Source organism: Oryzias latipes, chromosome 8, assembly GCF_002234675.1.
Source record: "Oryzias latipes chromosome 8, ASM223467v1".
Taxonomy (NCBI): domain Eukaryota; kingdom Metazoa; phylum Chordata; class Actinopteri; order Beloniformes; family Adrianichthyidae; genus Oryzias; species Oryzias latipes.
Window position 1 is genome coordinate 23566488 of NC_019866.2, and position 26150 is coordinate 23592637.

The 26150-nt window shown below is 41.3% G+C and overlaps 1 protein-coding gene and 1 long non-coding RNA gene across 3 annotated transcripts; one reads left to right on the forward strand and one right to left on the reverse strand.

Annotated features, from left to right (window-relative positions):
- Positions 1–841: 841 nt before the first annotated feature.
- LOC110015530 lies at positions 842–11504 on the reverse strand. 2 transcript variants are annotated; one of them, XR_002873719.1, is made up of 4 exons: positions 11324–11504; positions 9912–10061; positions 1904–2014; positions 842–1157 (listed from the first exon to the last, which is right to left on the reverse strand). It is a non-coding gene; the product is annotated as an uncharacterized LOC110015530 (long non-coding RNA). The 2 variants fall into 2 exon arrangements; XR_002290748.2 differs by having other exon boundaries at positions 11320–11448.
- Positions 11505–23624: 12120 nt separating this feature from the next.
- LOC101172582 (prolactin-1) lies at positions 23625–26150 on the forward strand. The gene is made up of 5 exons (XM_004071867.4): positions 23625–23730; positions 24194–24306; positions 24399–24506; positions 25039–25221; positions 25316–26150. Exons 1-5 carry the CDS (start codon positions 23685–23687, stop codon positions 25505–25507), a joined length of 642 nt encoding a protein of 213 aa, XP_004071915.1. The 5' UTR covers positions 23625–23684; the 3' UTR covers positions 25508–26150.

The window sequence follows — 26150 nt, forward strand, 5'->3', positions numbered from 1 at the left end:
TTGGCCATTTTTCGCCTGCAGACGGCCCGCATCCAACCTTAAGGGCAGTTGTGACTGAGGCATCAAGGCCGTTTGCTGTCTCAAAGCTGGATCCTCCATCAAACGTTTGTGTCATGTCGCGTTCACACTGTTGGCGAAAGTGGCAAGGATGTGACTGCGATGAGACCTGATGGATGAAGATGTGGAGCTTCTCTTTGGGAATGACCCGGATGGATCAGGAATGATGAGAGGAACAGCACACGTTAGAGGTTCTGGAGATACATTCAGAGAGGCCAGACTGAGATGGTTCGGACACGTCCAGAGGAGAGACCGATCTATTGGTAGAAGGATGCTGAGCTGCCGGGCAGGACGTCTAGAGGAAGACCAAAGAGGAGGTTTCTGGATGCAGTGAATGAAGACATGAAGGGAGCCGGTGTCAGAGGAGAGGATGCAGAAGACAGAGTTAGATGGAGGAAGCTGATTGGCTGTGGCGACCCCTGAAAGAAAGCAAAGCTGATGTGCTTTTCATCCGACTTTCACATCAACAGATGTCATAATTCTGCGCTGCAAGTGAACACATCATGAAAATGCGACAGACTGACTGGGAAGCAAAGCAACTCTGGTGGCGTTCTTCGGCACACGCGCAAAAATTGGATTTAAAAATCTCTTTATAAACTGAACTTTGCTCAACTTTTTGTAGACTAAATAGGAGTTTCTTAAATGTAGTCTGTTTACTAAAACCACTTTGTTCAGCTTTGCTAGAATCTGTGTGGAATTTTCCAATGTGGATGTGGAGCTGGTCTCCTTGATTCAACACCCATTAGTGAGTCCCACCCTTTCAAGACACAAACATCTCCAGGAGTTTTTGTAGCAACTGTTTGTACTTTTATTTCCATTTATATGTTTACATCTCAACATGTTAGATCACAGCCCGTCGGTTCTCCGGAACTCCGAGCAGCCTGCAGAGAGAGGAGGGGAATGGCGGGAAAAAAGGCCTAAACGGGGGGTCGAACAGGGGAGGGAACACTGGTTACTGCAGCCACATCCCAAACTCAGACCAGTCGAGGCAGCATTTGTCCTGCATTTCATCATCATCATCTTCATCATCGCCGTTGTTGTTGAATCCAGTGCTGCTGTGCAGAAGGGAATGCTGGGAACATGTAGGACTGGAAGTGGACCTGGAAGACAGCAGATGGAGAAAAACACAGTTTTAGAAATCTTCCACAAAATTCTGCAACTAAATAACTCATGTAGCATGATTGCACGAAGGGTAGAATTGTAGCATATTGATAAAAAAAAGCCCCACTAAACAGATTTGAAATCATAAAAATTTCAGATCAAATCATAAATTGTATCATGCTTGGTTGATTAATGAAGTCGATTGGGAGCTTTGAGGACAGGTGGTTTTGTATGCAGGCTCTGCATATTTTTTAGAGGTCATTGATCAAACTCTCAGGTTTTCCTCTGAGGGTGTTTTTCACTCAGCTCCATCTGAATCTAATCTATTCTGCGGCTAACGCTCTCCTGCAACAACACCTTCCACCTGAACTCCTTCATCCAGGTCGGTCAATTCTGCGTAAAGAAGCCCAGTCTGAACTCTTCAGCTCCGTCTGCTTTGGATGGAGAAATAAGGCAGCTTCACCACCAAAAGAACACAAAACAAGGCTGTTTTTTTTATTTTTATAAATGCAGCAGCTGTCAGGTGTCTTTCTGAGATTAAAGTCAGAATTTTTCTTTGCCCTTTCCTGTTTTATTGCATAATCCTCATTCTCTTCTGTGGAATATCTAACAGACAGTAAAACAACAAAATCTCAGATGAAAAGCAGTAAGAAGATGACAACAAAAGTGATTGAAATGCAAAGAAAAGAGATCATTTAATAAAGTTTCCTGCAGCTTGAAGCAATTTCTTCCTGCAGCATCTTACATTTACGGCTGGAGGGCGACTCCTCATGACGTTCCTTCCGCTGCTTTCTTCACGCATGCAGCAAAGGCCTCCATTAGATCTTTGCAGCCCTCAGCTCCCTTCTCTGCCACGCTGAAAAAAGAAAGACAGATAAACCTGATCTTCAGTCTAAATTCTAATCCTTGTTCTGTTTGTGAGGAATACAAGTCTGATTTGTGGTGTGTCACCCCAAAACAGAAGGCCGACCAATGCAGAGAAGATTGGTGAGAAAAGTGTTTCCAGTTAAAAAAAGAATTGCTGGTCATTCCGGAGCACACACATTGGCGAGCGCCGCCGCAGGGTGATGGAGCAAAATGGCGGGAGGAAGGGAGGCTGATGGTGATGAGATGAGGAAGCACAGGGTATATGGGGGAGGAGTTTCCCTTTTCCTTTATTCTGCCCCTCAGTTAGTTTACAATAGGATATATGGTCTTCTCTATTTACCTCCCTAACATTATGATCAATCAAATGTTTTTTTTGTAACATATTTAAATCCTTAGAGGTGGAACACCACCTGGAGATGACAGTCCTGGAGATCTGCTCCTCATCCTGAGGTTGGGATCAATATGGAACCCCAGCAACAGCCAATGTGATGCAAAGATATCTCCTGCTGTCGATTTGTGACCGGCGAGTCACTCCTGAGCTGCCAGTTTCCTCAGAGAGGGTCCATCAGTCCCATGGAGTGGTGCTTTCAAAGCCTGACAAAATCTGGGGGCAACAATTGTCTGTGAGGCATATCAATTGGGCCAATGGAAAGTCCCAAACCATCAAGGTCTTCTCCAAGAAGCAACACAGAATCAACGCAGGACTGGACCAATGTGGTCATGGTCTGAGATTGGAAAATTGCACTGATGTTTGATTCCATTTGTCAGCAGAAAGCTGGATGGACATCTCCTGGATGTTTGATGGTTGACAAGCTTCAGGTTTTCTCATGCTGCACTGCACGAATGTGAAGGCTTTGCCTTTGTCAGAGTAGACTCCTCTTTGAGGATGAAATGTTGTATTCAGTGAACATGCATCTCCAGCAGATGCAAGGCGTTCATGTCCTCAGAAAAGTTTGAACAGCTTTGCTAAATGTCAGGAAAACTGAAACCTGATGTGCCTCAATGGGGAACATTTCAGTCTGGTCTTATTTTGACCCATTTTCAAAGTGTTCCCACAGGTCCATTAGTTATGATGATGTCCTTTTAAGGTCATATTTCCTGCAGAGCAAAAAGGGTTCATGAGAAATTCACCTCTGAGTTGTGGCCGTTGGCACAGTGTAAGCCCGCCCTCGTCCCCCATCATCCCTTTGCTAAGACTCCCTCCCGCTGGCTTACAGCTCCTCACACCCAAACAATATCAGAAGCTATCCAGTCGTTTGGATCCAGATTCCACCTCAGACGAGGAAAACAAAGACGTTCATGGATCTATTTGATCCATGCAAGTTAATGGAGCGGAACAGCGAGCTCAGCATATTTTCTACGAAACAAATACGCTCTCATTCAAACCGCTTTTTTTCTTCTGCTCCTGATTCAGAAAGAATTACTTAAAAAAGCAATTTTCATGTTAAAAACATCAAAAACGCCCTTTTCATTGGAGTGGATCTTTAAGGTTCTTTTTCATTCATTTTCAGCTTTTTATAACAGTATCATAATCGTTCCTAACCATAAGTTGGGCTGCACTGGGCCCGCTCTATCATGGCAGCACGCCCTGCGCTGATGTAACACACAGCTGGCTGCCACAGATTGTCGCTCGGCTCTTTTTCTTTTAGTCCATAGAGGCAGACGCTTGCTTTGTGTGATGTGTGTGAGAAAAAATAAGTATAGATCATACATGTGCATGTGCCTGGACAGTCAGAGAGTGCTGATGACCCAGCATGGAGCAGAGCAACGACTAGCCCTGAGGCTGTGAGAGATTGTCCTGATACAGCGGCCAACCACAACACACATTTGCACAAGCTTCCATTTAGAAATTAAAGACAGTGAGAAAAAAACTGACCTCATTTCATTAAAACAATACAAATGTGGCCTCTTTTTTTCCTGAAATGGGAGGCGACTGCATATTAAATGATGGATTAAAGGATCTCAACGGGGTGGTCACATGAACAACATTATGCAACCTCACGAGGAAACTGCTTGCTATGAGGAAAAGCTGTCATGGAAACACGCTCCTCGGTTTATACCACGTGACCAAAAAAACATGCTAACAACAAGATTTTGGTATTAAAAAAAGGAGAATGTGTCGTGGTCATGTCAGCACATCCCGGTTTAACTAACACTACATCACCATTAGGAAATGAGTTAATGCAGGAGCAAAAGATCACTGAACAGCTGAAAGAGAAGCTAAAGAGGCGAGACATCACCTGGTTTGTGGGCGGAGTTTCCACTGAGCAGGTGGTGGATGAGAAGCAAAGCTTTGGCTCCTTTTAACCTGTAAGATCTCTGGGGTGTTTAAGTCCTGACTATTTTATTTATTTATTAAAACCAATAAATAAGAAAAAGTGAGCATGTTTTTCATGAGATCATGAAACCCCCCCTTTGACCATGCACAGAAAATATGCAGAAAAATATATATTTACTGACATTATTTTAATGTTTTGTGTCTGTTTTTAAAGACTCTCTGAAAAACTGGATTTTAGTTTTTATCGTTAAGTTTTTTTTCATTTGTTTGAATTTTTAGACTACATTAGTTCTGTTCAAAAGCACTTTAGACACTTATTTTCTGAATGTTTTCTGAATGTTTTCTGAAGATAAACAATCATTACCAGACACTGGATCTCGTAACTTGAAAAGAATCTTATCTGATCAGAACCGGATTACAAAAACGATGTAAAACTATCAAATGAATGAACTTGGTAGGGGTGGGATTATATAAACTCGCTTCTTCCCCTCCTTTTCAAGCACTAAATCAATGATTGATCACTATATTTAATTAATCAAATATAAATTAAGCGTCTTTTCCTATTTCATTTTCTGTTCTTCTTGTGCATTTCATCATTTCTGTAATGAGTTTGATCAATCTGTGTACACTATTTATTGCTTTGATTACAATGCTTGAAATAAATTCATTAATCCGTATTAAATAATTACTCTTCAATGTTTTATCTTTACAAGAAAAGAGAAGTTAGAAAACAGAAATAAGCTGACCGCTGTCGCGCATTTGCGCCGATTGTTTTCCACATTCACAAAAATGTGACACAAGTTCTGACGGATCCGTTGTGATGTAGCCGGCCGTGATCTGGAGGCCTGACAGCGAGGAGGCTGCTGACAGTCTGACAACAGCAGCGGAGCCCTCAGATTACTGACCTCTGCAGAGTCACCAAATTCCAGGCTGGGATGGTTTTCACCAACAAGAATGTACAGGCATGTCTGCACACACAACTGCAGGCAGCCACGAGGGGCACAATCCGTGGAAACTGAAGGAAAAGTTCAAAATTCAAAGTGAAGGACTTTAGAGATCATTGCAGCCCCTGCAGACGGCAGCGACATCATTGATCCCTTTATGCTATAGCTGGTACTATGAATTTTTTTTTGGAAGAAAAGCAAAATGTTCTTTAACCAAAATACAGTAAAGTCAACCCATGTGTAACCATCTTTTTTTAATCCATATTTTTCACTTGGCTATAATGAAAGCACCAGCTAAAAATAGGAAAAAGACCAGTTGAATGGATGAAGAGGAACACTTGACCTTCAGCATGAGGAGCTTCAGTCAGCCTGCACGGTGTGTCTCTGGCTGAATGTGAGGCCTTCTCTCCTCAACCCGCTCTGAGTTAAAAGAAGCAAGTATCAAATGGAGCATGAACCCGATCTGCAGCCAGGAACACTCTCCTGGTGTCCTGAACATGCATTTCCACACATGACTTTTACAAGCTATTAATACACACCCACCTCTAAAATGCAAGAAACTGTCGGGACCATAAAAAAACAAAAACAATAGATGGATAGCTCAAAGTTGTTAAGAATAATTCCCTGCTAAAGTATTCCTTTTAGAATTTCTTTGGTAGGAGTTCAGGAGAGCTCTGAAGTGAGAACGTGAAGCATAAGCGGGACAAAACTTGACCTTAAAGTCATTTAGAGAAATCATTGTGACAAATATCAGAGCGTTCCGGCTCCTCGTATAGAAACACGTCAATGTGTCAGCAGAGACTTGTTTGAACGGCGGTGAAGCCTGCAGGCAGCACGAGTCTCTGTTCTGTACGGCCAGTAAAACACACCCAGATCTGTCAGTGACTGAAGGACGGCTGCAAACAAGACAGAAAAAGTCTGAACTTTCCCGACTTTAACTTCCTGAAAAGCACTAATCGCTAGCTTACAATGTTAGTTATTTAAAGATCATGTTTTTATGTGAGGAATAAAAAAAAAATACTGAAATTTCCCTCCAAAGCCTTCAACTCCCATTACAATTAACCCATTTTTGTAAATGTACTTAAGTTATTACTCACTGACGCTGCTTATAGTGCCCCACGATATACATCACTGTCACTGCGAAAGTATTCTGAGTATTTGCTTGTTTTTTTGTATCACGGACTACGAGTCTGCCATAAAGTTTAAATCAAGAAAAGGATTTTAATTATTTTTTAAATTTTAATAATGACCTACAGGCTGAACTATTTTGATCCAGTTTAACCGACTCAGCAAAGAAAGAAGCACTGATATGTCATTTCTTTGGGCAAAGTGCTGAATCAACGTCTGACTAACACAGCATAAGAGATTGAACTGAAAAATTAACTACTTATAAAAGTTAATAATCAAAATCTTAAATTGGAACTTTTGCTAACAACTGTGTTTGTCCATTTATCTTATTTTGTTTTGTTTATTTTTTGTACACATTTTAATTCACATCCACTTTTCTGCTAACACGAGTCATCATCCAATCACAGGATGTGCACACGCCCCGCTCAGAGTAAAGCCTCCACATTTGGTTTGAGGCTTTCATGTTGCCGTTTGTGTGTTGTGAGTTTTCACGTGTGTTATAATGTTCATTCATCACAGACAACAACCTGAATGTTGATACATTCATGCAAAAACCTGCACTCTGAGCACCAGCCCCTCCCAATCCATGAAAACGAGCGGGTTCTCACATTGTGACATCACAAAGTGAGGAACAGCCCCTTTCAGGAAGAGGCTCCACCCCCAGGCTAACAGACACACCCACCTTCTCCGTGGAGCCAGAGGGGATCGGCTAAGCGCTTTCCTTTTGTATGAACGCTTTCCACTTCCATCTTTGCTAAAGTTCGGAAGTTGTTCGTTTTTTTTTCGTGGGAGAAATGCAGACGCAGCCAAGGCTGACTCTGTTGACGTCATGAAATGGGTGGAGCCTCAGAGATCGAGTCGTCTTACTTCTGGGTAGGAAATGAGCCACAAAATAACTAATATTTCATAGTTAAATGGTTCTTTAGTGTGCCAAAGGTAAAATATTATCCTATAAATGGATATCTTTTACTGTAAAAGGCTTAAAAAAAGAAATGTTTAGACCCTCTGATGTCTGATTGGTTAATGCAACTTGGCAACCGTTTTTGTGGCTTCTGAAGGCCTCAAGCAGATTTCATTGAACCTGACAATACAAGGCAGCTAAAATATGATTGGATAAACACTTCACCATAGTGTACATCCCTCTCAGCAGATAAATCCAGTGTGACAGGAGGCGAAAAGGCCGTGAGGAACGATTTTTTTGTATAATAAAATAATGTGAATACAAAAATGGAAAAACTAAAGGTACTTTTCTAAGTACAGGCCGGAGAAGGCCTTGTAACTCCGTGACGGTCCACCACTGGTTGGTAATCCTGTCTCTCCTTAACTGAATCCCAATATTATAAACAGGAGAAAAGGCTTCATTAGCATCTATAGCTGTTGTCCAAATGAAAATTTGCCATCTGAAATACATTTATTTGTTAATGAAGGATGTGAAAGGGAAGGAGATTGCAGGAAAAAATGTTAGCATTTTGAACGTTTTAAACTTATAAACATCAGCTCTTACATTTAAGACAATTCTAAACTGATAGACTTAGTTTGGAAATCCTCGTACTAAGAGGATCAGCGACATATGGTGAGTTTTAGATAGAAATATTCTGATTAGTTCTCTGAATAGTGAAAAATAAGAGAAACAAGTTATGATATTGAGCTGTTCAAATACTCAGAAATATTTGATGTGTTCATATTTGGATCTCCAACCATGAGAAATGGAGTTCTGACTGAGTTTTGTGAAAAAGATGCATTTATTTTGGTCTTTTCTTTTTGATTATACATGTATATGTAAAAAATTGAGTTTATGGGAAAAGCTTCCATCAAGCATGCAAATCTACAGACTCAAGTTCTAAGCAACTTTAAACAGTCAGTGATTAACTCTTAGTAGTCTGGGGTCTTTTTGAGTGTTTCTATTTATTTATTCTTTTTTTTTACAATTAGCTCTAATAATTTATCTTTAAAATACTTTTGTGAGGAGAAAATTCAGTCATTTTCTTTTACTGCAAAAATCACCTAAAAAAAGGATTAAGCTGATTTTATGTTTCATAAGAAGAATCCCACATTGTACAAAACTCCTACATTAAAAGATATATTGCAATAACAAAGCAAAGACAAGGTCATAGAATGTGAAAAATGAACGTAAAAACAGCCAAATCTCCACTAAGGATTTATTTAAAGGGTTTTCACAAGTAACTCTTGTTTTGGTTGTTTTAAAGATAAAAACCTTTTTGAATGTTGATTAAAAACTATGCCAATGGAAAAATTTCTACATCATTATAAACAACTGTGATTGTCAAACGCATTACAGAGAGTCTACAGCCCATTTCAATTTCACTTGAACATATGTTTGAGCAAAAATGTATTTCTGGGTAAATATTTGTTTTTTTACTGAGGCTGGAGGTCAAAGGACAAAGGTCGAGTGCGAAGAAGGTTTGTTGTTCACTGAGAGGGGCCACAGTAGACCCTGACATTAAACTTAGCAGGAGCTGAAAGGATGTGTTTATTAGAACTATTGCATTTTCATGGACTCCATACACTCTAACTGTAACTAAATTAGAAGTTTGAAAAGCATTTATCCCCATTAAATGCTTAAAAACGTTGTGATGCGGACAAAGGTTTCTAGAACTCACCCAACACAACCAGGGAAGATCTGCAGCCTCAAACCCAAACACTGAACAAAAACCAAAGTGTGATGGTTTTGCAGTCTTCCACGCCCAGCCCCTACCTGCTGTCTTATCTGAGGGCTTCACACACCCACCACCACTTTATCAGCTCACAACATTCTGCTTGAAACTTCTGTGATGCCAGCTAAATGTGGTCACCCTAGACACGCTCAGCAAAGAAAAAACCTCCCGAACATTTGAGAGCGTAAATGTAAATGTTGATGGCTGGTTGGCTTTCCCTTAGTTCTAGAAAGCCCGAGCTGCTAATATCCCTTCGCAGGTGTCCGTGACCTTGATCCATTCACAGCGAGAGGCAGAGGAGGAAGACAGCAGGGGCAAATGGGTCGAGCTCACGCAAAGTATTCTGGGGAAAAGAGAGGCTGGTGACGCAAGCAGATTCCCAGGCTTCATCCATGCGCATGGACAGTCATCAAGCATCGCCCCCGCCGCCACACATCGTTAACCCCAGATTCATCTTCCCAGGCACGGGGACCCCCAAGTTTTAATCAGCCTTTTGTGAAAGACTCAGCGAGGATGTCAACTGCAGTTACATCCGAGCTAGCTGTGCTGGTTTTCAGCGTTCGCCGATGAGACTCCATTTCACAATGGCGCATTTTGGGCTGTGCAGTGAACTACCCATCTCTCTCGGTTGGGTTAGCGCCCGATCAATTTGCGATTTTAGCTGTGAGCTGATGCTCCATGCCATGAATCAGTTTGGATGATGCTCAAGACTTTAAAAATATTTTTTTATTTTTCAGAAGACATCTCATCCTATCACTCATGTCACGTTTATGAGTGTCGGAAACTGCAAGAAGAGAACCTTGACATGAGTCAACGGTTGATACTTTTGGTGGCGTGATAAAGAATGGCTCTTGTACCTACCATTTGTCCAGGTCTGCCTTGATGCTGGTGCAAGCGGCGGGAACGGGGGCCTCGCCGGGGGCAGCGGCGGTCTCTGAGTCTGACATGTCTGTGCTGGTGCTGTGGGATGTCCCGGTTCTGTGTCCTGTCCTGTTGCTGTTCTATGGACGCCTTCGGATCCCAGTTCCACGGTCACACAGAGAGACAGACAGGCAGTGGAAGTGAGAGTGAGTGGGTGAAGGGGGAGGGGAGAAGAGGAGGAGGTGGGAGGAGATTAAAGCACTGCGCTAAGGTTAGGAGGAAAGGGCTGCACGCCACTGACCCACAGCCATGTGAAGACCAGGACCGGGAAACAAAGACTAGGGTTTGAGCCTTGAGGAAGTTGGGCTTCCTTGTTTGAAATGAGCTCCACCACCAGCTTCCAACAAAAGAAACAGCTGGAAGGTCCCGGACGTAAAACAGTGCTGGGCTGAATGTGAAGGGCAGCAATTTACCAAACCTAACGGGTCAGACTCCCATCATGCACACCTGGAAGGGCAGTGAATTGCCCCTGTGGGTGAAAGGAGAAGCCAATGCTGCAATAAGCTGAGGTAGGAAGCTCTGCCACCTAAAGGCTGCTCTCTGAAAACAGCTGGCTGTCACTACTGCCTTCGTCACATGGCTGTCAGTCATCAAAGGTCAAGAATGGCTTTGGCCAAGGCTGAGGAGCATCATATTTTAACATCTTAGTTTACTTAAGAGGTCTTCTTCATAGTTTTTCAGGTCATTCAATGACAAGAGAAAGTTTAAATGCTCCGATTTCTGTCCATTTTTCAAACATTTGTCTGCAGTTTCCCCATACGTTTTGTACATGCTTTTGAGTATTTAGGATGAGCACGTTGCATAATTATCTTTATTTTTTTTCCAACTGTAAAAGGTTTTAATCTTAAAAATCTCACTTTGAAAAGGTTGACCTAAAGACCACAGCTGAAACCTGAAATCCCTCCATCCTTAAAACACAAACTCATAAAAACTTGTTTTGTTGAAGCCGAAACGGAACAAAATGTAGGATTTTGTTTTGCAAATAAAATCACCCTGATCTTGCTTTTAGCTCCTTCAACTGCCTCTCCTCTAGTCAGCAAGGAAATGCACACACCTTTTTTTCGTTTTGTGCATTTTTGTGTTCAGTCATGCAAAAGTTACAGCGTGCGTAAACTGATTCCTGCTGAAAAAGTCCTCAATTAAGACATAGAAGTCCAAAAGTGTCTTAAAATTAGTATTCAAAGGACACCAGGGCATGATAAAAACAGTTAGATCTGTGTCTGATCTAAAAAGATTTCTAAAAACATTCTGTTGTTCGCCTTCATCACTTCCATGCTGGTTCAGGACATGAAGGAACAAAGTGTACTATCGGTGTCATGATGCCAAGAACTCGGTTGTAAAGTCCTACCTACAGAAGAGATGGCTTGGTCCAGAGTGTGACAGCTGGAAGAGTGCGTCCGTGGTGAGGGATCAGTGAGGAATGCCAAAAGGAGGGGTTTAACGTGCCGCCGTGCACTGAGGAGAGGGGGGGGTGTTCAGCTCTAAAACTAAAAGTTGGCATGCGTGCGCCTATGTGTGTCAAGTCACTGGGTAAATGTGCCAGAAGTTTGAAAAAAAAAAGTTTTTCTTTTGTTTTTTTGGGTACACGATGACTTTGCATGAGGGAGAAGTGTGCACATGTTTTAGGACACGCCCACATTGTTGCTCTGCAGGAATAAACCACCGACATTCCTTTGTTTTGTCGACAACGGATTTGCTCGAGGCTGTTGGAGATCCAAATTCAAAAGTTTGCCCCTCCAACGGTCCTCTACGGAGAGCGCTTTAAGTCAGCTTGAAGGTCAGACCTGGAGGGTCTCCGCAAAATGCATGACCTGCAGACCCAGTGGGCGGAGCTACAGGCTGCCTCTATATGGCAGAGGTGTTGAAAGCAAAGGTTCAGAATACTAGGTTACACACATATCCCGTAACTCCTAAGGAAACGTGTCCCTGAAGGTCATCCAGGACGGCAAACATTAACTGTGTCGCCTCTGTTCTTCTCTGAAATGAAGCTTTGATCACAAAAGTTTGTGGAAACTCTCAGAACTTTTTAAAAAGCTGTAACCTTTTTAAATGTTATGAAATATCTTCCTTGCCAGACAAGGAAGCCCAAAAACTATAGATATAAAACACTGTTGGTTGTCCTGCTTATGCATTATTCCTGCTTTGATTGCTTGAAACAAACCATTTCCAAATCCAAACCCTGCAGAAATTGTTTCTACGAAAAGTTCAAAAACTTGAATTCTCCTTCGTTAGCGGCTGCCTTTGCTTCTCATCCTCAGCTGCTCCCACTCATAGCAGTACTGTGTGTAGTGCATACATTTGGTGTAGCCACTTGCTAAATAATTATTAACCAAAAGGTGTCTCACATAAGACAAATCTTTCATAAAAAAAGAGAAATTTGAAAGCTAAAAATAATATGTTTTGCCTTTCCGCCTCCAACTAACCCTCTCCTCTGCATCCTCCTCACTCCTATCAGCCACAGTCATGTCCTCAACCTCTACCTCCATGAGCCTCATCTTTGGTCGTCCTCTCTTTCCTGGTTGCTCCAACCTCAGCATCCTCAGTCTTCCTCTTCTGTCCAAACCATCTCCATCTTCTTCCCTGCATTTATCTCCAGAACATCTACCATGATCTGTTCCTCTGATGGATTCATTCCTCTCTCCTGGTCCCAAAGAGAACCTCAGCATCTTCATCTCTGCTGCCTTCTGTTTTTGCATTACAGTCTCTGAACCAACAACATGGCAGTCTTCTTCACCTTTCCTCTCATTCTGGATGTTGACCTTCATTCTTCTCCTTTGCAGACCAAACCTCCACCTCTCCAGATGTTCCTCCACCTGTTCCCTGCTCTTACTGAGGATCGCAGTGTCATCTGCAAACATCATGATGCACAGATATCCCTGTCTAACCTCATCTTTCAGTCTGTTCTCTTTCTCTGGATGAAACCAATCTGTCCTATAACTTCCTTGTGTGTCTCATCAGGTTTATTTCTCTGTAGTTTGCCCGGATGTTCTTACTGACTAAACTCTTTCAATGACTTGGGACCACCACAGGTAAAACACTGGAAGGTCCTCCCTGTGATTGCATTGAGAGCTACAAACATCCCTCATTTAAATTTGGAGTTAAGGTTCCTGTTGGCTTCTTAAAAAGCCCAATATTATAACAATTACTTTAGATTTTCTTGGTTCCATGATATTTTTTATTCACCTTAAGATGAGCTTAATTGTGATTTTGAGCTTTAAAATTAACCAAGTTATATTAGGAGATTTTTATTGCTTTGGCAAAAATCCGACTTCAGGGGATGTTCTTCAACGAATTTCTATTGTGAAATACAAAAGTTCCAAGTAAAACGTGATGGCAGCACGTGTAAATACAAGCAGAGGTGTCGTGCTGACACACAGTTTCAGAGGCTTGTTAAGCTTGTTCAGAGTGGAGGCCTGAAGGCACTGCAGCGGTGAAGCATGCGCTCAAACAGAGACCAGGGGAAAACTTTAAACTGGTTATGAGAACCATCAACCAAACTAAAGATAGATCCCTGAAATAGGAGATCACGAACAATAACATTTGAGGAAAATAGTGTTTGTCCAATATCACTGTTTATTCATTGTCTGCACATCAGAGTTAAACAGATCGCGTTGGGAAAGCTTTTCGCTGTCTGATTAAGGTAAAATCTCAGCACGCAATGTCTAACAAGCATTACTGTTACCATGGTGACTGAATCAGCTGAGCTGACTTATGCAGATCAGTTTACAGCATCAGTTTCAGAGCAGATGTCCCAAAGCACGCATGTATCAGCTGCTCAGTCCAGTTAAAAGTGTATGTCCAGTCACGTAAACACGCTGAGTCTTTGAGCCTATCGAGGGTTGATAGGCTCAAAGACGCTTGATCGATTTCACAAACTGAAACAGAGCAAACCTGCTGCTCTTAAGTCTGTTTTTTCCACTTGGGCTGGTACAGAGAAGTGATCAGGCTGAGCAACATAAACTGCCAACATGATAAAGGCAAAACTCCTAAGTTCTTTGCTCAAGAAAATATTCATACCTGTTGGGTCATGTGCAAAAACAAGGCTGGAAACTGTGCACATACACAATTAGCTCCAAGGCCATCCTTATTGTTTTCTGCAGCTCAGACTGAAGTAAACCTGACTGTGATTTTAGTGGCATTTACAAACTGATTTATTTCTTCTCCAGCCACCTACTCAGAATCAGTTTTGTTCCTCAAGGATGCAGTTGGTTCACAGGTTATTGCTGAATTTTGGGTCCATGTAGGGTCTCAGTGAAGGAAATGTTGTGCCGTTCATTCACCAGCAGAGGGCAGCTTCAACAGCAGGTCACATTTAAACGTTGAAGTCTGAACGTATGGAAGCGATTCTGTTGCATAAATAAAAAGCAAAGTCAAAACCACAAATGCTTTTTCATTTTCAAAATGAAGCTGCATTTTTTGACTCAAAAATAAAATGAAAAAGCAATCCACCAAAATGCTTTTTTATTTCCTTCCTCAACACAGCTTATTCTGTCACTTAATTAAAATTAAAATGAAAATAGTATTTGACATTTCATTTTCAAGACGTTCTCTGGTAAATGTGTAGCATAATTCATTTAGAAATGTTTAAAACGACATTTAAAATGGATTAATAGAAATGCTTTTTAATTTTCAAAATGAAGCTGCATTTTTTGACTCAAAATTAAAATGAAAAAGAAATACTTCAAAATGCTTTTTCATTTCCTTCCTCAACACAGCTTTTTCTGTCACTTAATTAAAATGATAATGAAAATGGTATTTGACATTTCGTTTTCAAAAAGGTCCCTGGTACATGTGTAGCATAATTCATTTAGAAATGTCTAATTTGACAATTTAAATGGATTAACAGAAATGCTTTTTCATTTTCAAAATGAAGCTGCATCAAATGACTTAAAATTAAAAAGAAAAAGCAATATTTCAAAATGCTTTTTCATTTTATACTTAAAACCGCTTATTCTGTGTCATAATTAAAATGAAAATGCAAAGAGGGGATTGCATTTGCATTTTCACATCCACCCTGCAAAATCTGTAGCAAAATTCCTTCTCAGTGAGCATTAGCAGAGGGGAGGCGGGGCGATGACGTCACTGCTTTCTCCGTGTGTCCGGCCGCTGACAGACACAGACACTCCAAGAGCAGTGGAGCTGTTAGCGGCAGAGAAAACGGCTTTGTGGTGGTTGTGAACTTCTGATGAGTTTCCACAGCTTCTCAGGACTAAGTAGCTGCATGTCCGCCTTCTGCGGTCCTCCTCCTGACGCACCGCGGACAAGCTTTTTTTCTTCGGACCGCCAGCTGCCTTCGCATAGCGGAGCGCGAAGCTCCCGTTGATCGCTGAAGGCGGAAATGCTGCTGCGATCTGAGAAACCATCATATGAATTTGTGTTTCCAGTGGCGTCTAGAACAAAATAAAGACTGATGTAATTCCCACATATTTACACATTTATTTGCAGCTTCGCGCTGAATTAGCTGTTTGATGACAGCTGGAACCCCATCAACAGATAGCAGATTTCTCCATGCTAAACGTTTGCTGCTTGGACCAACACTCACTCAGCGCGAAGCTGCAGGAGACTATCTTCATAATGTGCTTTTAACACACAGTTAAGATTATATTAAAGGGCCTGCTTTGCTGCTCGATCATATGTTTTTAAATCCGTGCGGTCAGACGACGCTGAAATTGGCTTGAGATTCACAGCTTTTGATTCGCGAGGGCACTTAAGGAACATTCCGCTGCATCTTCGCATTAAGATCACCTAAAACCGGGTCCTAAAACCGGGTCCTGTTCACAAACCGCTGGACCTGGAAAGCAGTCCAGGTCCAGCCCTCACGAATCAGAAGCTGTGAATCGCAAGCCAATTTCAGCATCGTCTGACCGCACGGATTTTCGCGCTCCGCTATGCGAAGGCAGCTGGCGGTCCGAAGAAAAAAAGCTTGTCCGCGGTGCGTCAGGAGGAGGACCGCAGAAGGCAGACATGCAGCTACTTAGTCCTGAGAAGCTGTGGAAACTCATCAGAAGTTCACAACCACCACAAAGCCGTTTTCTCTGCCGCTAACAGCTCCACTGCTCTTGGAGTGTCTGTGTCTGTCAGCGGCCGGACACACGGAGAAAGCAGTGACGTCATCGCCCCGCCTCCCCTCTGCTAATGCTCACTGAGAAGGAATTTTGCTACAGATTTTGCAGGGTGGATGTGAAAATGCAAATGCAATCCCCTCTTTGCATTTTCATTTTAATTATGACACAGAATAAGCGGTTTTAAGTATAAAATGAAAAAGCATTTTGAAATATTGCTTTTTCTTTTTAATTTTGAGTCATTTGATGCAGCTTCATTTTGAAAATGAAAAAGCATTTATATTAATCCATTTTAATTGTCAAATTAGACATTTCTAAATGAATTATGCTACACATTTACCAGGGACCTTTTTGAAAATGAAATGTCAAATACCATTTTCATTATCATTTTAATTAAGTGACAGAAAAAGCTGTGTTGAGGAAGGAAATGATAAAGCATTTTGAAGTATTTCTTTTTCATTTTAGTTTTGAGTCAAAAAATGCAGCTTCATTTTGAAAATTAAAAAGCATTTCTATTAATCCATTTTAAATGTCATTTTAAACTTTTCTAAATGAATTATGCTACACATTTACCAGAGAACGTCTTGAAAATGAAATGTCAAATACTATTTTCATTTTAATTTTAATTAAGTGACAGAATAAGCTGTGTTGAGGAAGGAAATAAAAAAGCATTTTGGTATATTGCTTTTTCATTTTATTTTTGAGTCAAAAAATGCAGCTTCATTTTGAAAATGAAAAAGCATTTGTGGTTTTGACTTTGCTTTTTATTTATGCAACAGAATCGCTTCCATATGAATGAGGGCCATTTTACTCTTTATCTTGTTTATCTTTTGATATTTCATTAAATTGTTATTTATAACTGTTGTTTTGTGGTTGCGGTCTTCTAGTTAAAATACTTTGTGAATTATTACAAATTAATTTTGTGCTAAAAAAAATGAGGGCAATTTTATTTAAAACTATCAATAAATTCACATTGCATAAGCAGGACATGTTTGTGTTTTGTCTCAAAGATTTTCATGAACAAATTTTGTGTTTGTGCTTATTTCAATTTTAACCCTGCAAATCCCACTACATCAAAAGAAAAAAAAAATTAATTAAGTTGTTTTTAAGATTAGATATATATAGTGACAATTTTGATACATTGAAGGATTTGTTAAGTTTTTGTTCACAGCCTTGTTAGTTTAAGAAGCAAAAATTTGCAAAATTTAGGAAAAAAGCTCCTTATTTACTCGTGTCTCAAATTTGATCAACACATTTTTAACATGGTGTAGCTGTTTTATAAAGTACGGAGCCCGTGACCTGACATGGGTAAAAAAAAAAAAATCCAGTCCCGCGAAATGTAATTCTAAAATACATTTATCCTGTTGTATTTAATTGCACCACAGTTACAGTGAAGCGTCGATTGGTCGAGATGCATGATGGGATATGTGTGATGCATGATGGGATACGTAGCATGAAGCATTCAGATGTAAAGTGACTGCTAACAAGTACAGTATGTTAATAAAAGACAAGTTGCCTCATCACGTCCTAAATATTATTATTCCTGTTTGACCCTAAACTACAACACCCCATACCGCCGGCCAGACAGCTGCGGGAATGTCGGATGCAGGCAGCTGGCTGGCCGGCAGACGGGGAAGCACCAAGCTCGGGCATCCTAAATCTAATGACATTTTTCTTATTTTCCGCAAGACAATAATAAATAGATTCCCTAGTTTGATTCTGGTTTTTATTTTTTTCGTCTTGAATTAATGTGAGTCACAGAGACACGGATGTAGCGGCGGAAAGAGGCTTCTGTGGCACGATAGAAGGAACCCAGACATGGAGACGTGAATACCGATGCTTCTGTAGAGCTTTTAAAAATTAATAAATCTGATCTCTAAACATTCTCTGTGTCTTCCATGCATTATTCAACGATTAATGGCCAACGAAGAATGCATTATCCCCCGCATGCCGTGGAAGCCTGAACCGTCCGACGTGAAGCCGAGGACGGTTGCTTCTGCAAAGTGCGTTAAAAAGTGATAATGCATACTTCCAAGGCCATTAACCCCCTTATACCATGGTCACTTTCATGGTACATCACTTACACCACTTACAAAACTTTTCAGTCTTTCAGTCTTGATTTTTTTCCGATTTGGATTGCTTTATTCACAAAAAGCGGACTATTTGTTAAGTTGTGCGGCGCCTCGTCATGGTAACGTGACAATACGCTAAAGGTTGTTTTAACCCTTGTGCTGTCTTAGATGACCCCACCCTTACTTTGACGTGTTCTCCCTACCATGACAAAGGTGGATAAAGGTGGAAAGATTTCATGTAATCCATGGACACCAGTGAAGATCACAAATTGTTGAAGAAAAAAAGTTCAGAGCACTCTCTAGTGGGTCTAGATGACCCAACTCCCAATGTTAAAGTGCCTAGGATAGCAGAATGGTTAAAGAAGCCGGTGCAGTGATACAGAAGATTCAGGATAGGTGACTGGAACTTCTGGAACTTCTGGAACTTTTGGGGCATGCGGTTATCAATGTGCATTATCACTTTTTAATGCACACCCAGTAGCCAATCAGAATGGAGTATTCACTCGGACCATGGTATAAAATGAGACACACACAACAGAAAAATGAAGGTACCTGCTGTAAATCCAAGTGTTGCTCACATCCGTGTTTGTGAATGACTTATTGTGTAAATTTTATTATTTCCTTATAAACCCATTGTATACATTTATTTCGTTCTCACGAAATAATTAATTTGTGGGAACAAAATTTTATTTTGTGGGAACAAATTATTATTATTATTACTTTTACCCATGTCAGGTCAGGGGCTCTGTAATAAAGAATTCATTATCAAGACATTTTGCATTCTTTTAACACACCAATAGGTCATTCAGAAAATGAATACGTTAATCTTTCCAACCTTTCCCGCCAAAAGTGTTTTTGAGATTTCACGGAAAGAGCCATTTTGAAAATTAACAGGAAAATACCTTCTACTGCCCCTAGTGGAATGATGATGAACTGCAGAGCAAACAGCATGAATCTAGTTCTAAACAATGGCTTTACAAGGACAGTCTGAATGATGAGATAGAAATACACGTTTCAAATGTGAAAGGTTATATTTGCTCAATGCCCTATTTAGTTCTATTTTTTTTATAACGCACCAACATCATTCACCTCTACTGAGATACTTGAAAGGAAGGCAGTCAGATTTGTGGAGTTTAGAAGAATAGACACATCTCAGAGAAGTAATTTCTCCTTTGGTATTCTGTCCTACTAAGAGAAGGCTATTATTTTATTATTTATTACTGTAGTGGTCTGTCAGATGGAAACATTTGTGTATGTGTGATGTTAAAGAAGTTGAGTTTCCCCAAATCTGAGAAAATGGTTGCATTCTTTTACTCTTTAAAAATAAAGGAAGTCAAGATGCCAACACTGAGCTCCTGTCGATGTTAAACTTGACCTTTATATGAAAAGCTTGAAGACCAAAATCTTGTTTTGGAACATTTTTTATTAACTTTTTTGAAAACCAAAACACCATACCCATCTGGAATCATGTTTATGAAATTTGTTTTGTGTTAAAACTAAATGATCAACATTAGTGTGCAAAATGAAACCCAGTCCATAGATGTGTCTGATATTTAAAAAGAAAAAAGACATTTTGTTGGCAAAAGAAAACAGATTTTGTTTTAAACTAAACAACATAATAAAGACAACAGCACGCCGAGGAGCAGACGGTCATGTGTTCTGTTTCTTTTTTCTGTCCGTCCTGCAAACAGGCCCTAATGTTGGACAAGACAGCTTCACTACCTCAAAAATAAAATGAAGAATCAATCCTCAAAAATGTTTCTTCATTTTCTACTTCAACACAGCTCATTCTGTGACATAATCAAACGATAATGCAAAGAGGGGATTGTATTTTTGTTTTCACATAATTTAATTCTAGTCAGCATTTTCAGGGGGGAGCCCTGGCGATGACGTCAGTGCTCACTCAGTGTGGCCGGCCTCGTAGCTTCCTGTTTGCGGGCAAGGTGCTTTGCTACGATGTGCGCTTTGGAGGACGCTTTGGTGCAGTCCGTCCCGCCCTTCTCCCGGTAGAACTGTGTCACCCAGTAAAGGAGCAACTTTGGGACGGTTTGTGAGCTGGCGGAGGCGGCCTTTGAATGCAGACATGCTGCAGTCCTGGGAAACCGTGTAATTAATCATCTGAATTTGTGTTTCCAGTCGTGTCCAGACAAAATAAAGGCTGATCTTATTGCCACATGTTTACGTGCAGCCAAGATGCTGGCCGCACAGATTTGAACTACATCCAAGGCTAAATGTTAGCACACATTGGCCTAATTCTAACCCTTCTTTTGGGTACGTTCGGCCAAGACAAAGCATTTTTTTTTAAATTTTAAGCAAACAGGCACTTAATAATAATAATCTTTTTAATAATATCATTTTCATGCTGATAAAATTCAGCTTTATGTGTCTTTTAAACCCCAGGATGTAAAATACACATTTAACACAGGTGCCTGGATTCAGTCAAGAGTTGGATGAATGATAATTTTCTCCGACTAAATGAAGCCAAAACTGAGGTCCTAGTCTGTGCTCCTGACAGTTGCCTCCCCCAGATAGTCCAGAGGTTCGGTCCACTTGCTTCCTCTATCAAGCCGTCTGTCAGGAACCTTGGGGTGACCCTCGACCCGGTTTTATCCCTTGACTCTCATGTTGGGTCACTTGTTCGGTCTTATTTTTATCATCTTAAAAACATTGCAAAACTGAGTCCAATTGTGTCGCGTTCTGAGATGGAGATGCTAGTTCACCTTTTTTATATCTTCTCATCTTGATTATCGTAACTCCATCTTCACATGTTTAAGCAAAACATCCCTAGAACGGCTCTAGGTTGTCCAGAACGCTACTTCAAGGGTTTTAACCAATTCATCCAAGTTTTCGCACGTCTCCCCGTTATTAATCCAGCTGCACCATGTTTTACTGTGAAGCACTTTGTGATTTTTATCTTGAAAGGTGCTATACAAATAAAGATTATTATTGTATTATAATTAATCATAACAATAATAAAAACTCGTTTAGAAGATCATCTCCTGCTGCTTCCACTGGTTTTCCTGTTTGAAGACAGCTGCAGCCTCCATCACAGCTCGAGCACAGACTTCGCCATGCTGAACTTTCCAGCTTCTGACAAAACACTCTTCCATTCTTGCTTTGTCCCTCTTTTTCCAGCACCAAATACACACAGTAGTGACGGACAAAGAAGTGCGAGCTCTGACGTCATCGCCCCGCCTCCCCCCTGGAACTGCTGACTGGAAATAAATGATGCACTGAAAACCCCTCACCTACATCGTTTTCATTTCACCGTGGCAAGCTTTTCTTTTTTTTCCTGCGGAGCGCGTTAATTCAAATCGATCTTTCAGGAGGGTTGAAAAGTGGCAGCATTTCCGGAGGTGGGCGGGGTCACGCTAACAGCGCTGCGTGAAAGGACCCTTTCCTTATGGCCCCATGGGGGGGAACGTGAGAAGAGATTGTCACTCAAACCACATTTTTATTTCAAATCCCAAAAAATACAAACACACAGCAGATCAAGTGCTTGTTGATGTCACACTCCGGCTCCCACTGACCGACCCCTGTAGATGAACGATGGACTCACTCCTTCTGATACCCACAGGGCTTTGCTTCTCTGAAGGGTTATAACCTTTATTCACCTTTATGTGGACTGAAGTGACGGACATTGAGTTTGATCCTCCAACTCTTTGTCTGGTGCTTTGACTTGACCAAAAATCAGCAGAAATGTGTATGTAAGTCGTGTAAATGTCAAACATATTTGTGGCTCTGAGTTCTGTTTCTACAGATTTAACCCTTGTGCTGTCTTAGATGACCCCCCCCCCCCCCTTACATTGACGTGTTCTCCCTGCCATGACAAAGGTGGATAAAGGTGGAAAGATTTCATGTAATCCATGGACACCAGTGAAGATCACAAATCATTGAAGAAAAAAGGTTCAGAGCGCTGTCTAGTGGGTCTAGATGACCCAATTCCCAATGGTAAAGTGCCTAGGATAGCACAAGGGTTAACCAAGAAAGTAACTTACAAGTTCCGGTAATGTAGTAGTCCTGAAATGCATTACAACTCTAGGGTGCTAATGTTACAAGATGAGGGATTACTTATAAATCACAGGTGATCAGTGGTGTATTCCAGTTTGGGAGGTAGCTTGTTTAGCCCTGATTTTTGTTTCTTTTTTTGCTTTGATGAACAATGTGCAGCTCTGGAATCAGGGATTGTTTTCTTTTACGGAAGCATGTTTGTGTTGACGGGGTTAAAGACGGTCCACGTTTGGACTCCTTCAGTGCCGCCGACAGGACCTCACACAGGGATGAAGCTTTCACAGCTTTCACAGCATTCTAGGTGGCTTTCTGTCAAAATACCACTCCGTAAGTCAGTAAGCTCTTAAGTAAATATTTTAGTTTGAATGTGTAAATGCAGGCTTGGATTTACACTCATCCATTATTGGATTAACAAGCTCAACACAGAAATCCCCTCACTGGAGCTGAGAACAAATTCAAAACTCTTGGAGACATTTTTCTTGAAAACTTAAAGACTTTTTAAAAATTCTGTGGACCTTTGCTATTTGTCCAGATGTCATTGCACAGTGTGCATGCTCTGTCATTGTGCTATTTATCCTGTAGTTTTTGAATCTGTCTAAATGGTTTACTTGTAGTCTTAAAAATATTGTTTTTAATGATAATTTTCAGGAACAGGTGTCTGAGAAGGCAGGACGCTCAGATCACATCCTGTCCGCTGAATCCTCTCCAGGGCTTTCAGACTGATGCTACAATGGGCTCTTGAGGAGAACAGCTTCAGTAAGCTCTCTATGTTTATGCAGTCTTGTGTTAAGCTGGGTCTGCATTTAGCATTGGGATGCAGTTTGGGTTGGAATGATCCAGTTTGGAGCGGTGAGCCCTGACTCTGGTCAGGTTTTTTCTTGACTTGTCAGCCACTCTGCAAACGTGGCGTCTTGCTTGTATGAGGCTTTTTTTTTTTTTGGTCATGAATTCAACCAAAAACCCAAACAGTCGCACCAAACATAAACGTAAACATTTCGTTTCTGGATTTACCTGTTAAAAAGGAACAGAATCAAAGATTTTGTCCGAAACACCAGGATTCAATAGAAACATTATACATACATACTGTATGTGAATTTAAAAAAACCTAAATTGTCGTAAAATCTTATCAGTGTGAAAACTTTAAAAGTTGCTGCGGAGGCCATGCTGGCTGCCTCTCCTCGCTTGTATGGACATCACCTTTTCTTTGAGCTCAACCATTGGAAATGAAGTGAGTCCTGAAGGACAACCACGTGAGACGACCTTCCACGAAGACGTCCGTCTTTATTTATGCATTCAATTTAGATCAGAAAGGAACATTTTCCAATGACATGCCTGACACGCACGCAGACATCAACCGGCAGCACATCCTCCTGCATCCATGCAAACCTTCTCCACCATGTTTCTCATTATAAACTGGTCCAGGCGAGTTCTAGACAATTAACACTTAGTCCCCCGTCTGCTGCATAACCAAAACCGTGGAGCCCGGGGACTATAAAATGATGGCAAAATGGAGCAAAAACACCAAAACGTCGGCGAGTGAAAGACCGAGGAGGAACTTGAAGAAAGAGATGGCTCAGATGGGAACCAGAGGACAACTTCTCGCTCTCTTGACAGGTGTTTGTGGTTCACTGTTTTGTTCTTAAACCCGATCGTGTGATTTGAGTAGAAAGAACAAATCAAACCTAGCAAAGACTGGAAAACTTCTCAATTTTTCAACAACCAATCCAGGTTGATTGTTTTTTTGGTTTGTCTCTTCCCATAGACAGTTATGCATGTTTTTATTTCATAATTTAAATCAAAGAGGCAGACTGGGATGGTTTGAAAATGTCCAGAGGAGAGACGGGGAGAATGCTGAGTCTATAGAGGTATCGAGGAAGACCAAAGAGGAGGTTTCAGTGAAGGAAAACATGAAGGTAGCTGGTGTTACAGGAGAGGATGCAGAAGACAGGGTTAGATGGAGGAAGCTGATTGGCTGTGGCGACCCCTTAAGGGAGAATTTTTTAGTAATCAGGGTATGAGATACTCGTGAATGTTTAGCCTGAATCAAAGCAGCTTCTTCTTGTTCTTGCTGCTGAAGTTCTGTGCTCGGCGCTGATGTGTAAAGCCGTGGACATCCCTGACCTGCTGGACCGGGCCTCCCAGCGCTCCGACAAGCTGCACTCACTCAGCAACATGTTGGCCCTGGAGCTGGTCAGTACCTGTACACGTGCGTTAGTGTTTCCACACATCAAAAAACAACTCGCTCTGCCAAATGTGATGAGAAATCTTCCGTTTGTCTCAAGGAGTCGGATTTACCAACCATAGGCCGCGTGACGATGCCCCGTCCGGCCATGTGCCACACCTCCTCTCTGTTGACACCCAACGACAAAGAGCAGGCTCTACAAGTGTCGGTCAGTTACACTTATTTTCTACACTTTGTCCATGAATCCATGTTTATGCTGAGGTAAACAGCAGGAGTAAGGAGAAAAAAGATGACGGCTCACCAAAGTAGACATGTGGTATAACAAGAGATGATGCCGTTTTCTTCTTTTTATCTTAAACCTTTCAGAGGGCAGAACATTAGCTGCACTGGGAGGATCCTGTGTGGCACAGGGCATCTTTTATTTTGAAAGGAAGCTATACTAGCTTGTGTGAAAAGTAAAAAACAATTTCACATTTGAAGAAAATGCTAGTTTCTTTATATATTTCATTTTTTTATTCATGTCAAAAAAAGAAATATAGTTCATATTTATTATAAAAGAAACAATGTAATTAATGCAAAGCAGTATCAAAATGTCCTGAAGGGTAAAATAAGATTTTTTTGCCTCCAACTAGGTTTTGATGAGTAAGAAATGGGCCCAAATGGCTTTTTTTTTTACTGTGAAAGGTTCCAGATTCTTGGTTTAACCTCTTAAAGAGGATGATTTTGCTCCTATTGTTTAGGAGTCCACCCTGATGTCCTTGGCACGCTCGCTGCTCAAAGCCTGGCAGTATCCCGTGGGGGTCCTGTCCAACTCTGCAAACTCGCTGCCTCACCAATCCAAGGGCAGCATTTCCAACAAGCTCCAGGAGCTGCAGGAGCATTCCAGGAACCTGGAGGATGGTCTTGATGTTCTGTCCGGCAAGGTGCACAAACCAGAAGAGTTTCACAGCTTGTTTTGCTCAAAAGCTTCAATCTTGTAGTCTAACAATAACTTCCTCTGCCCCATTTTTGGCTCAGATGGGTCCCGCAGCGCAGATCCTCTCCACGCTGCCCTACAGAGGAGGCAGCGATCTGGGTCAGGACAAGATGTCCAAACTAATTAACTTTAATTTCCTGCTGTCTTGTCTCCGCCGGGACTCCCACAAGATCGACAGTTTCCTGAAAGTCCTGCGTTGCCGTGCAGCAAACATGCAGCCCAATCTGTGCTAAAGTCCCTTCCTGGGAGGATTTTCTTATCCTGCCTGCCAGAAATCGATTAGAACATCACCTACAAGGTCTTAAATGAGGTTTTATTCTAAAGGCAACTGGAAGGCATGATAAGCTTTCAGAGGAGGGGGAAAAGGAGGAGATAAAAGCTCATCTGCATTATTTCTGTAGTTTTAGAAAAAAATGGTTAGAAATTAACATTACAACTACCGCTGCTTCCAACAATTATGATACTAAAAAGCAATGAAAACTTTGATTAAAGGGAACGGACTGATAGAGACAGAGGGACATTTTGGATCATGGCCTTCCGTAATGAAGCACTTCTACTGATCCAAATGTTTCCTGGTCTGACACTGTGGGCCGGCTTCGGCGTGGTCATCAGCTGATACCTGTCTGACCGGAGTCACCGCTCCTCCTTTTGTCCGTCTTTTGAACATCATTCTCTCACAGTTAAGCGGCTAAAGACGCTTTGCAGCAGCAAGCAGGGATGCAGGGCTTCTTCTTTTTCTTTTTCCTTCCAAAATCCTTGATCCATGAACCGATGCAGCGTTTGCACTTTAAATCGAATTATACCTTAAAAGGCCTTTCAATGGAAATGTTTCCTTTAAATCTGTTTATCAATAAAAAATGGTTTCTTGCACAATCA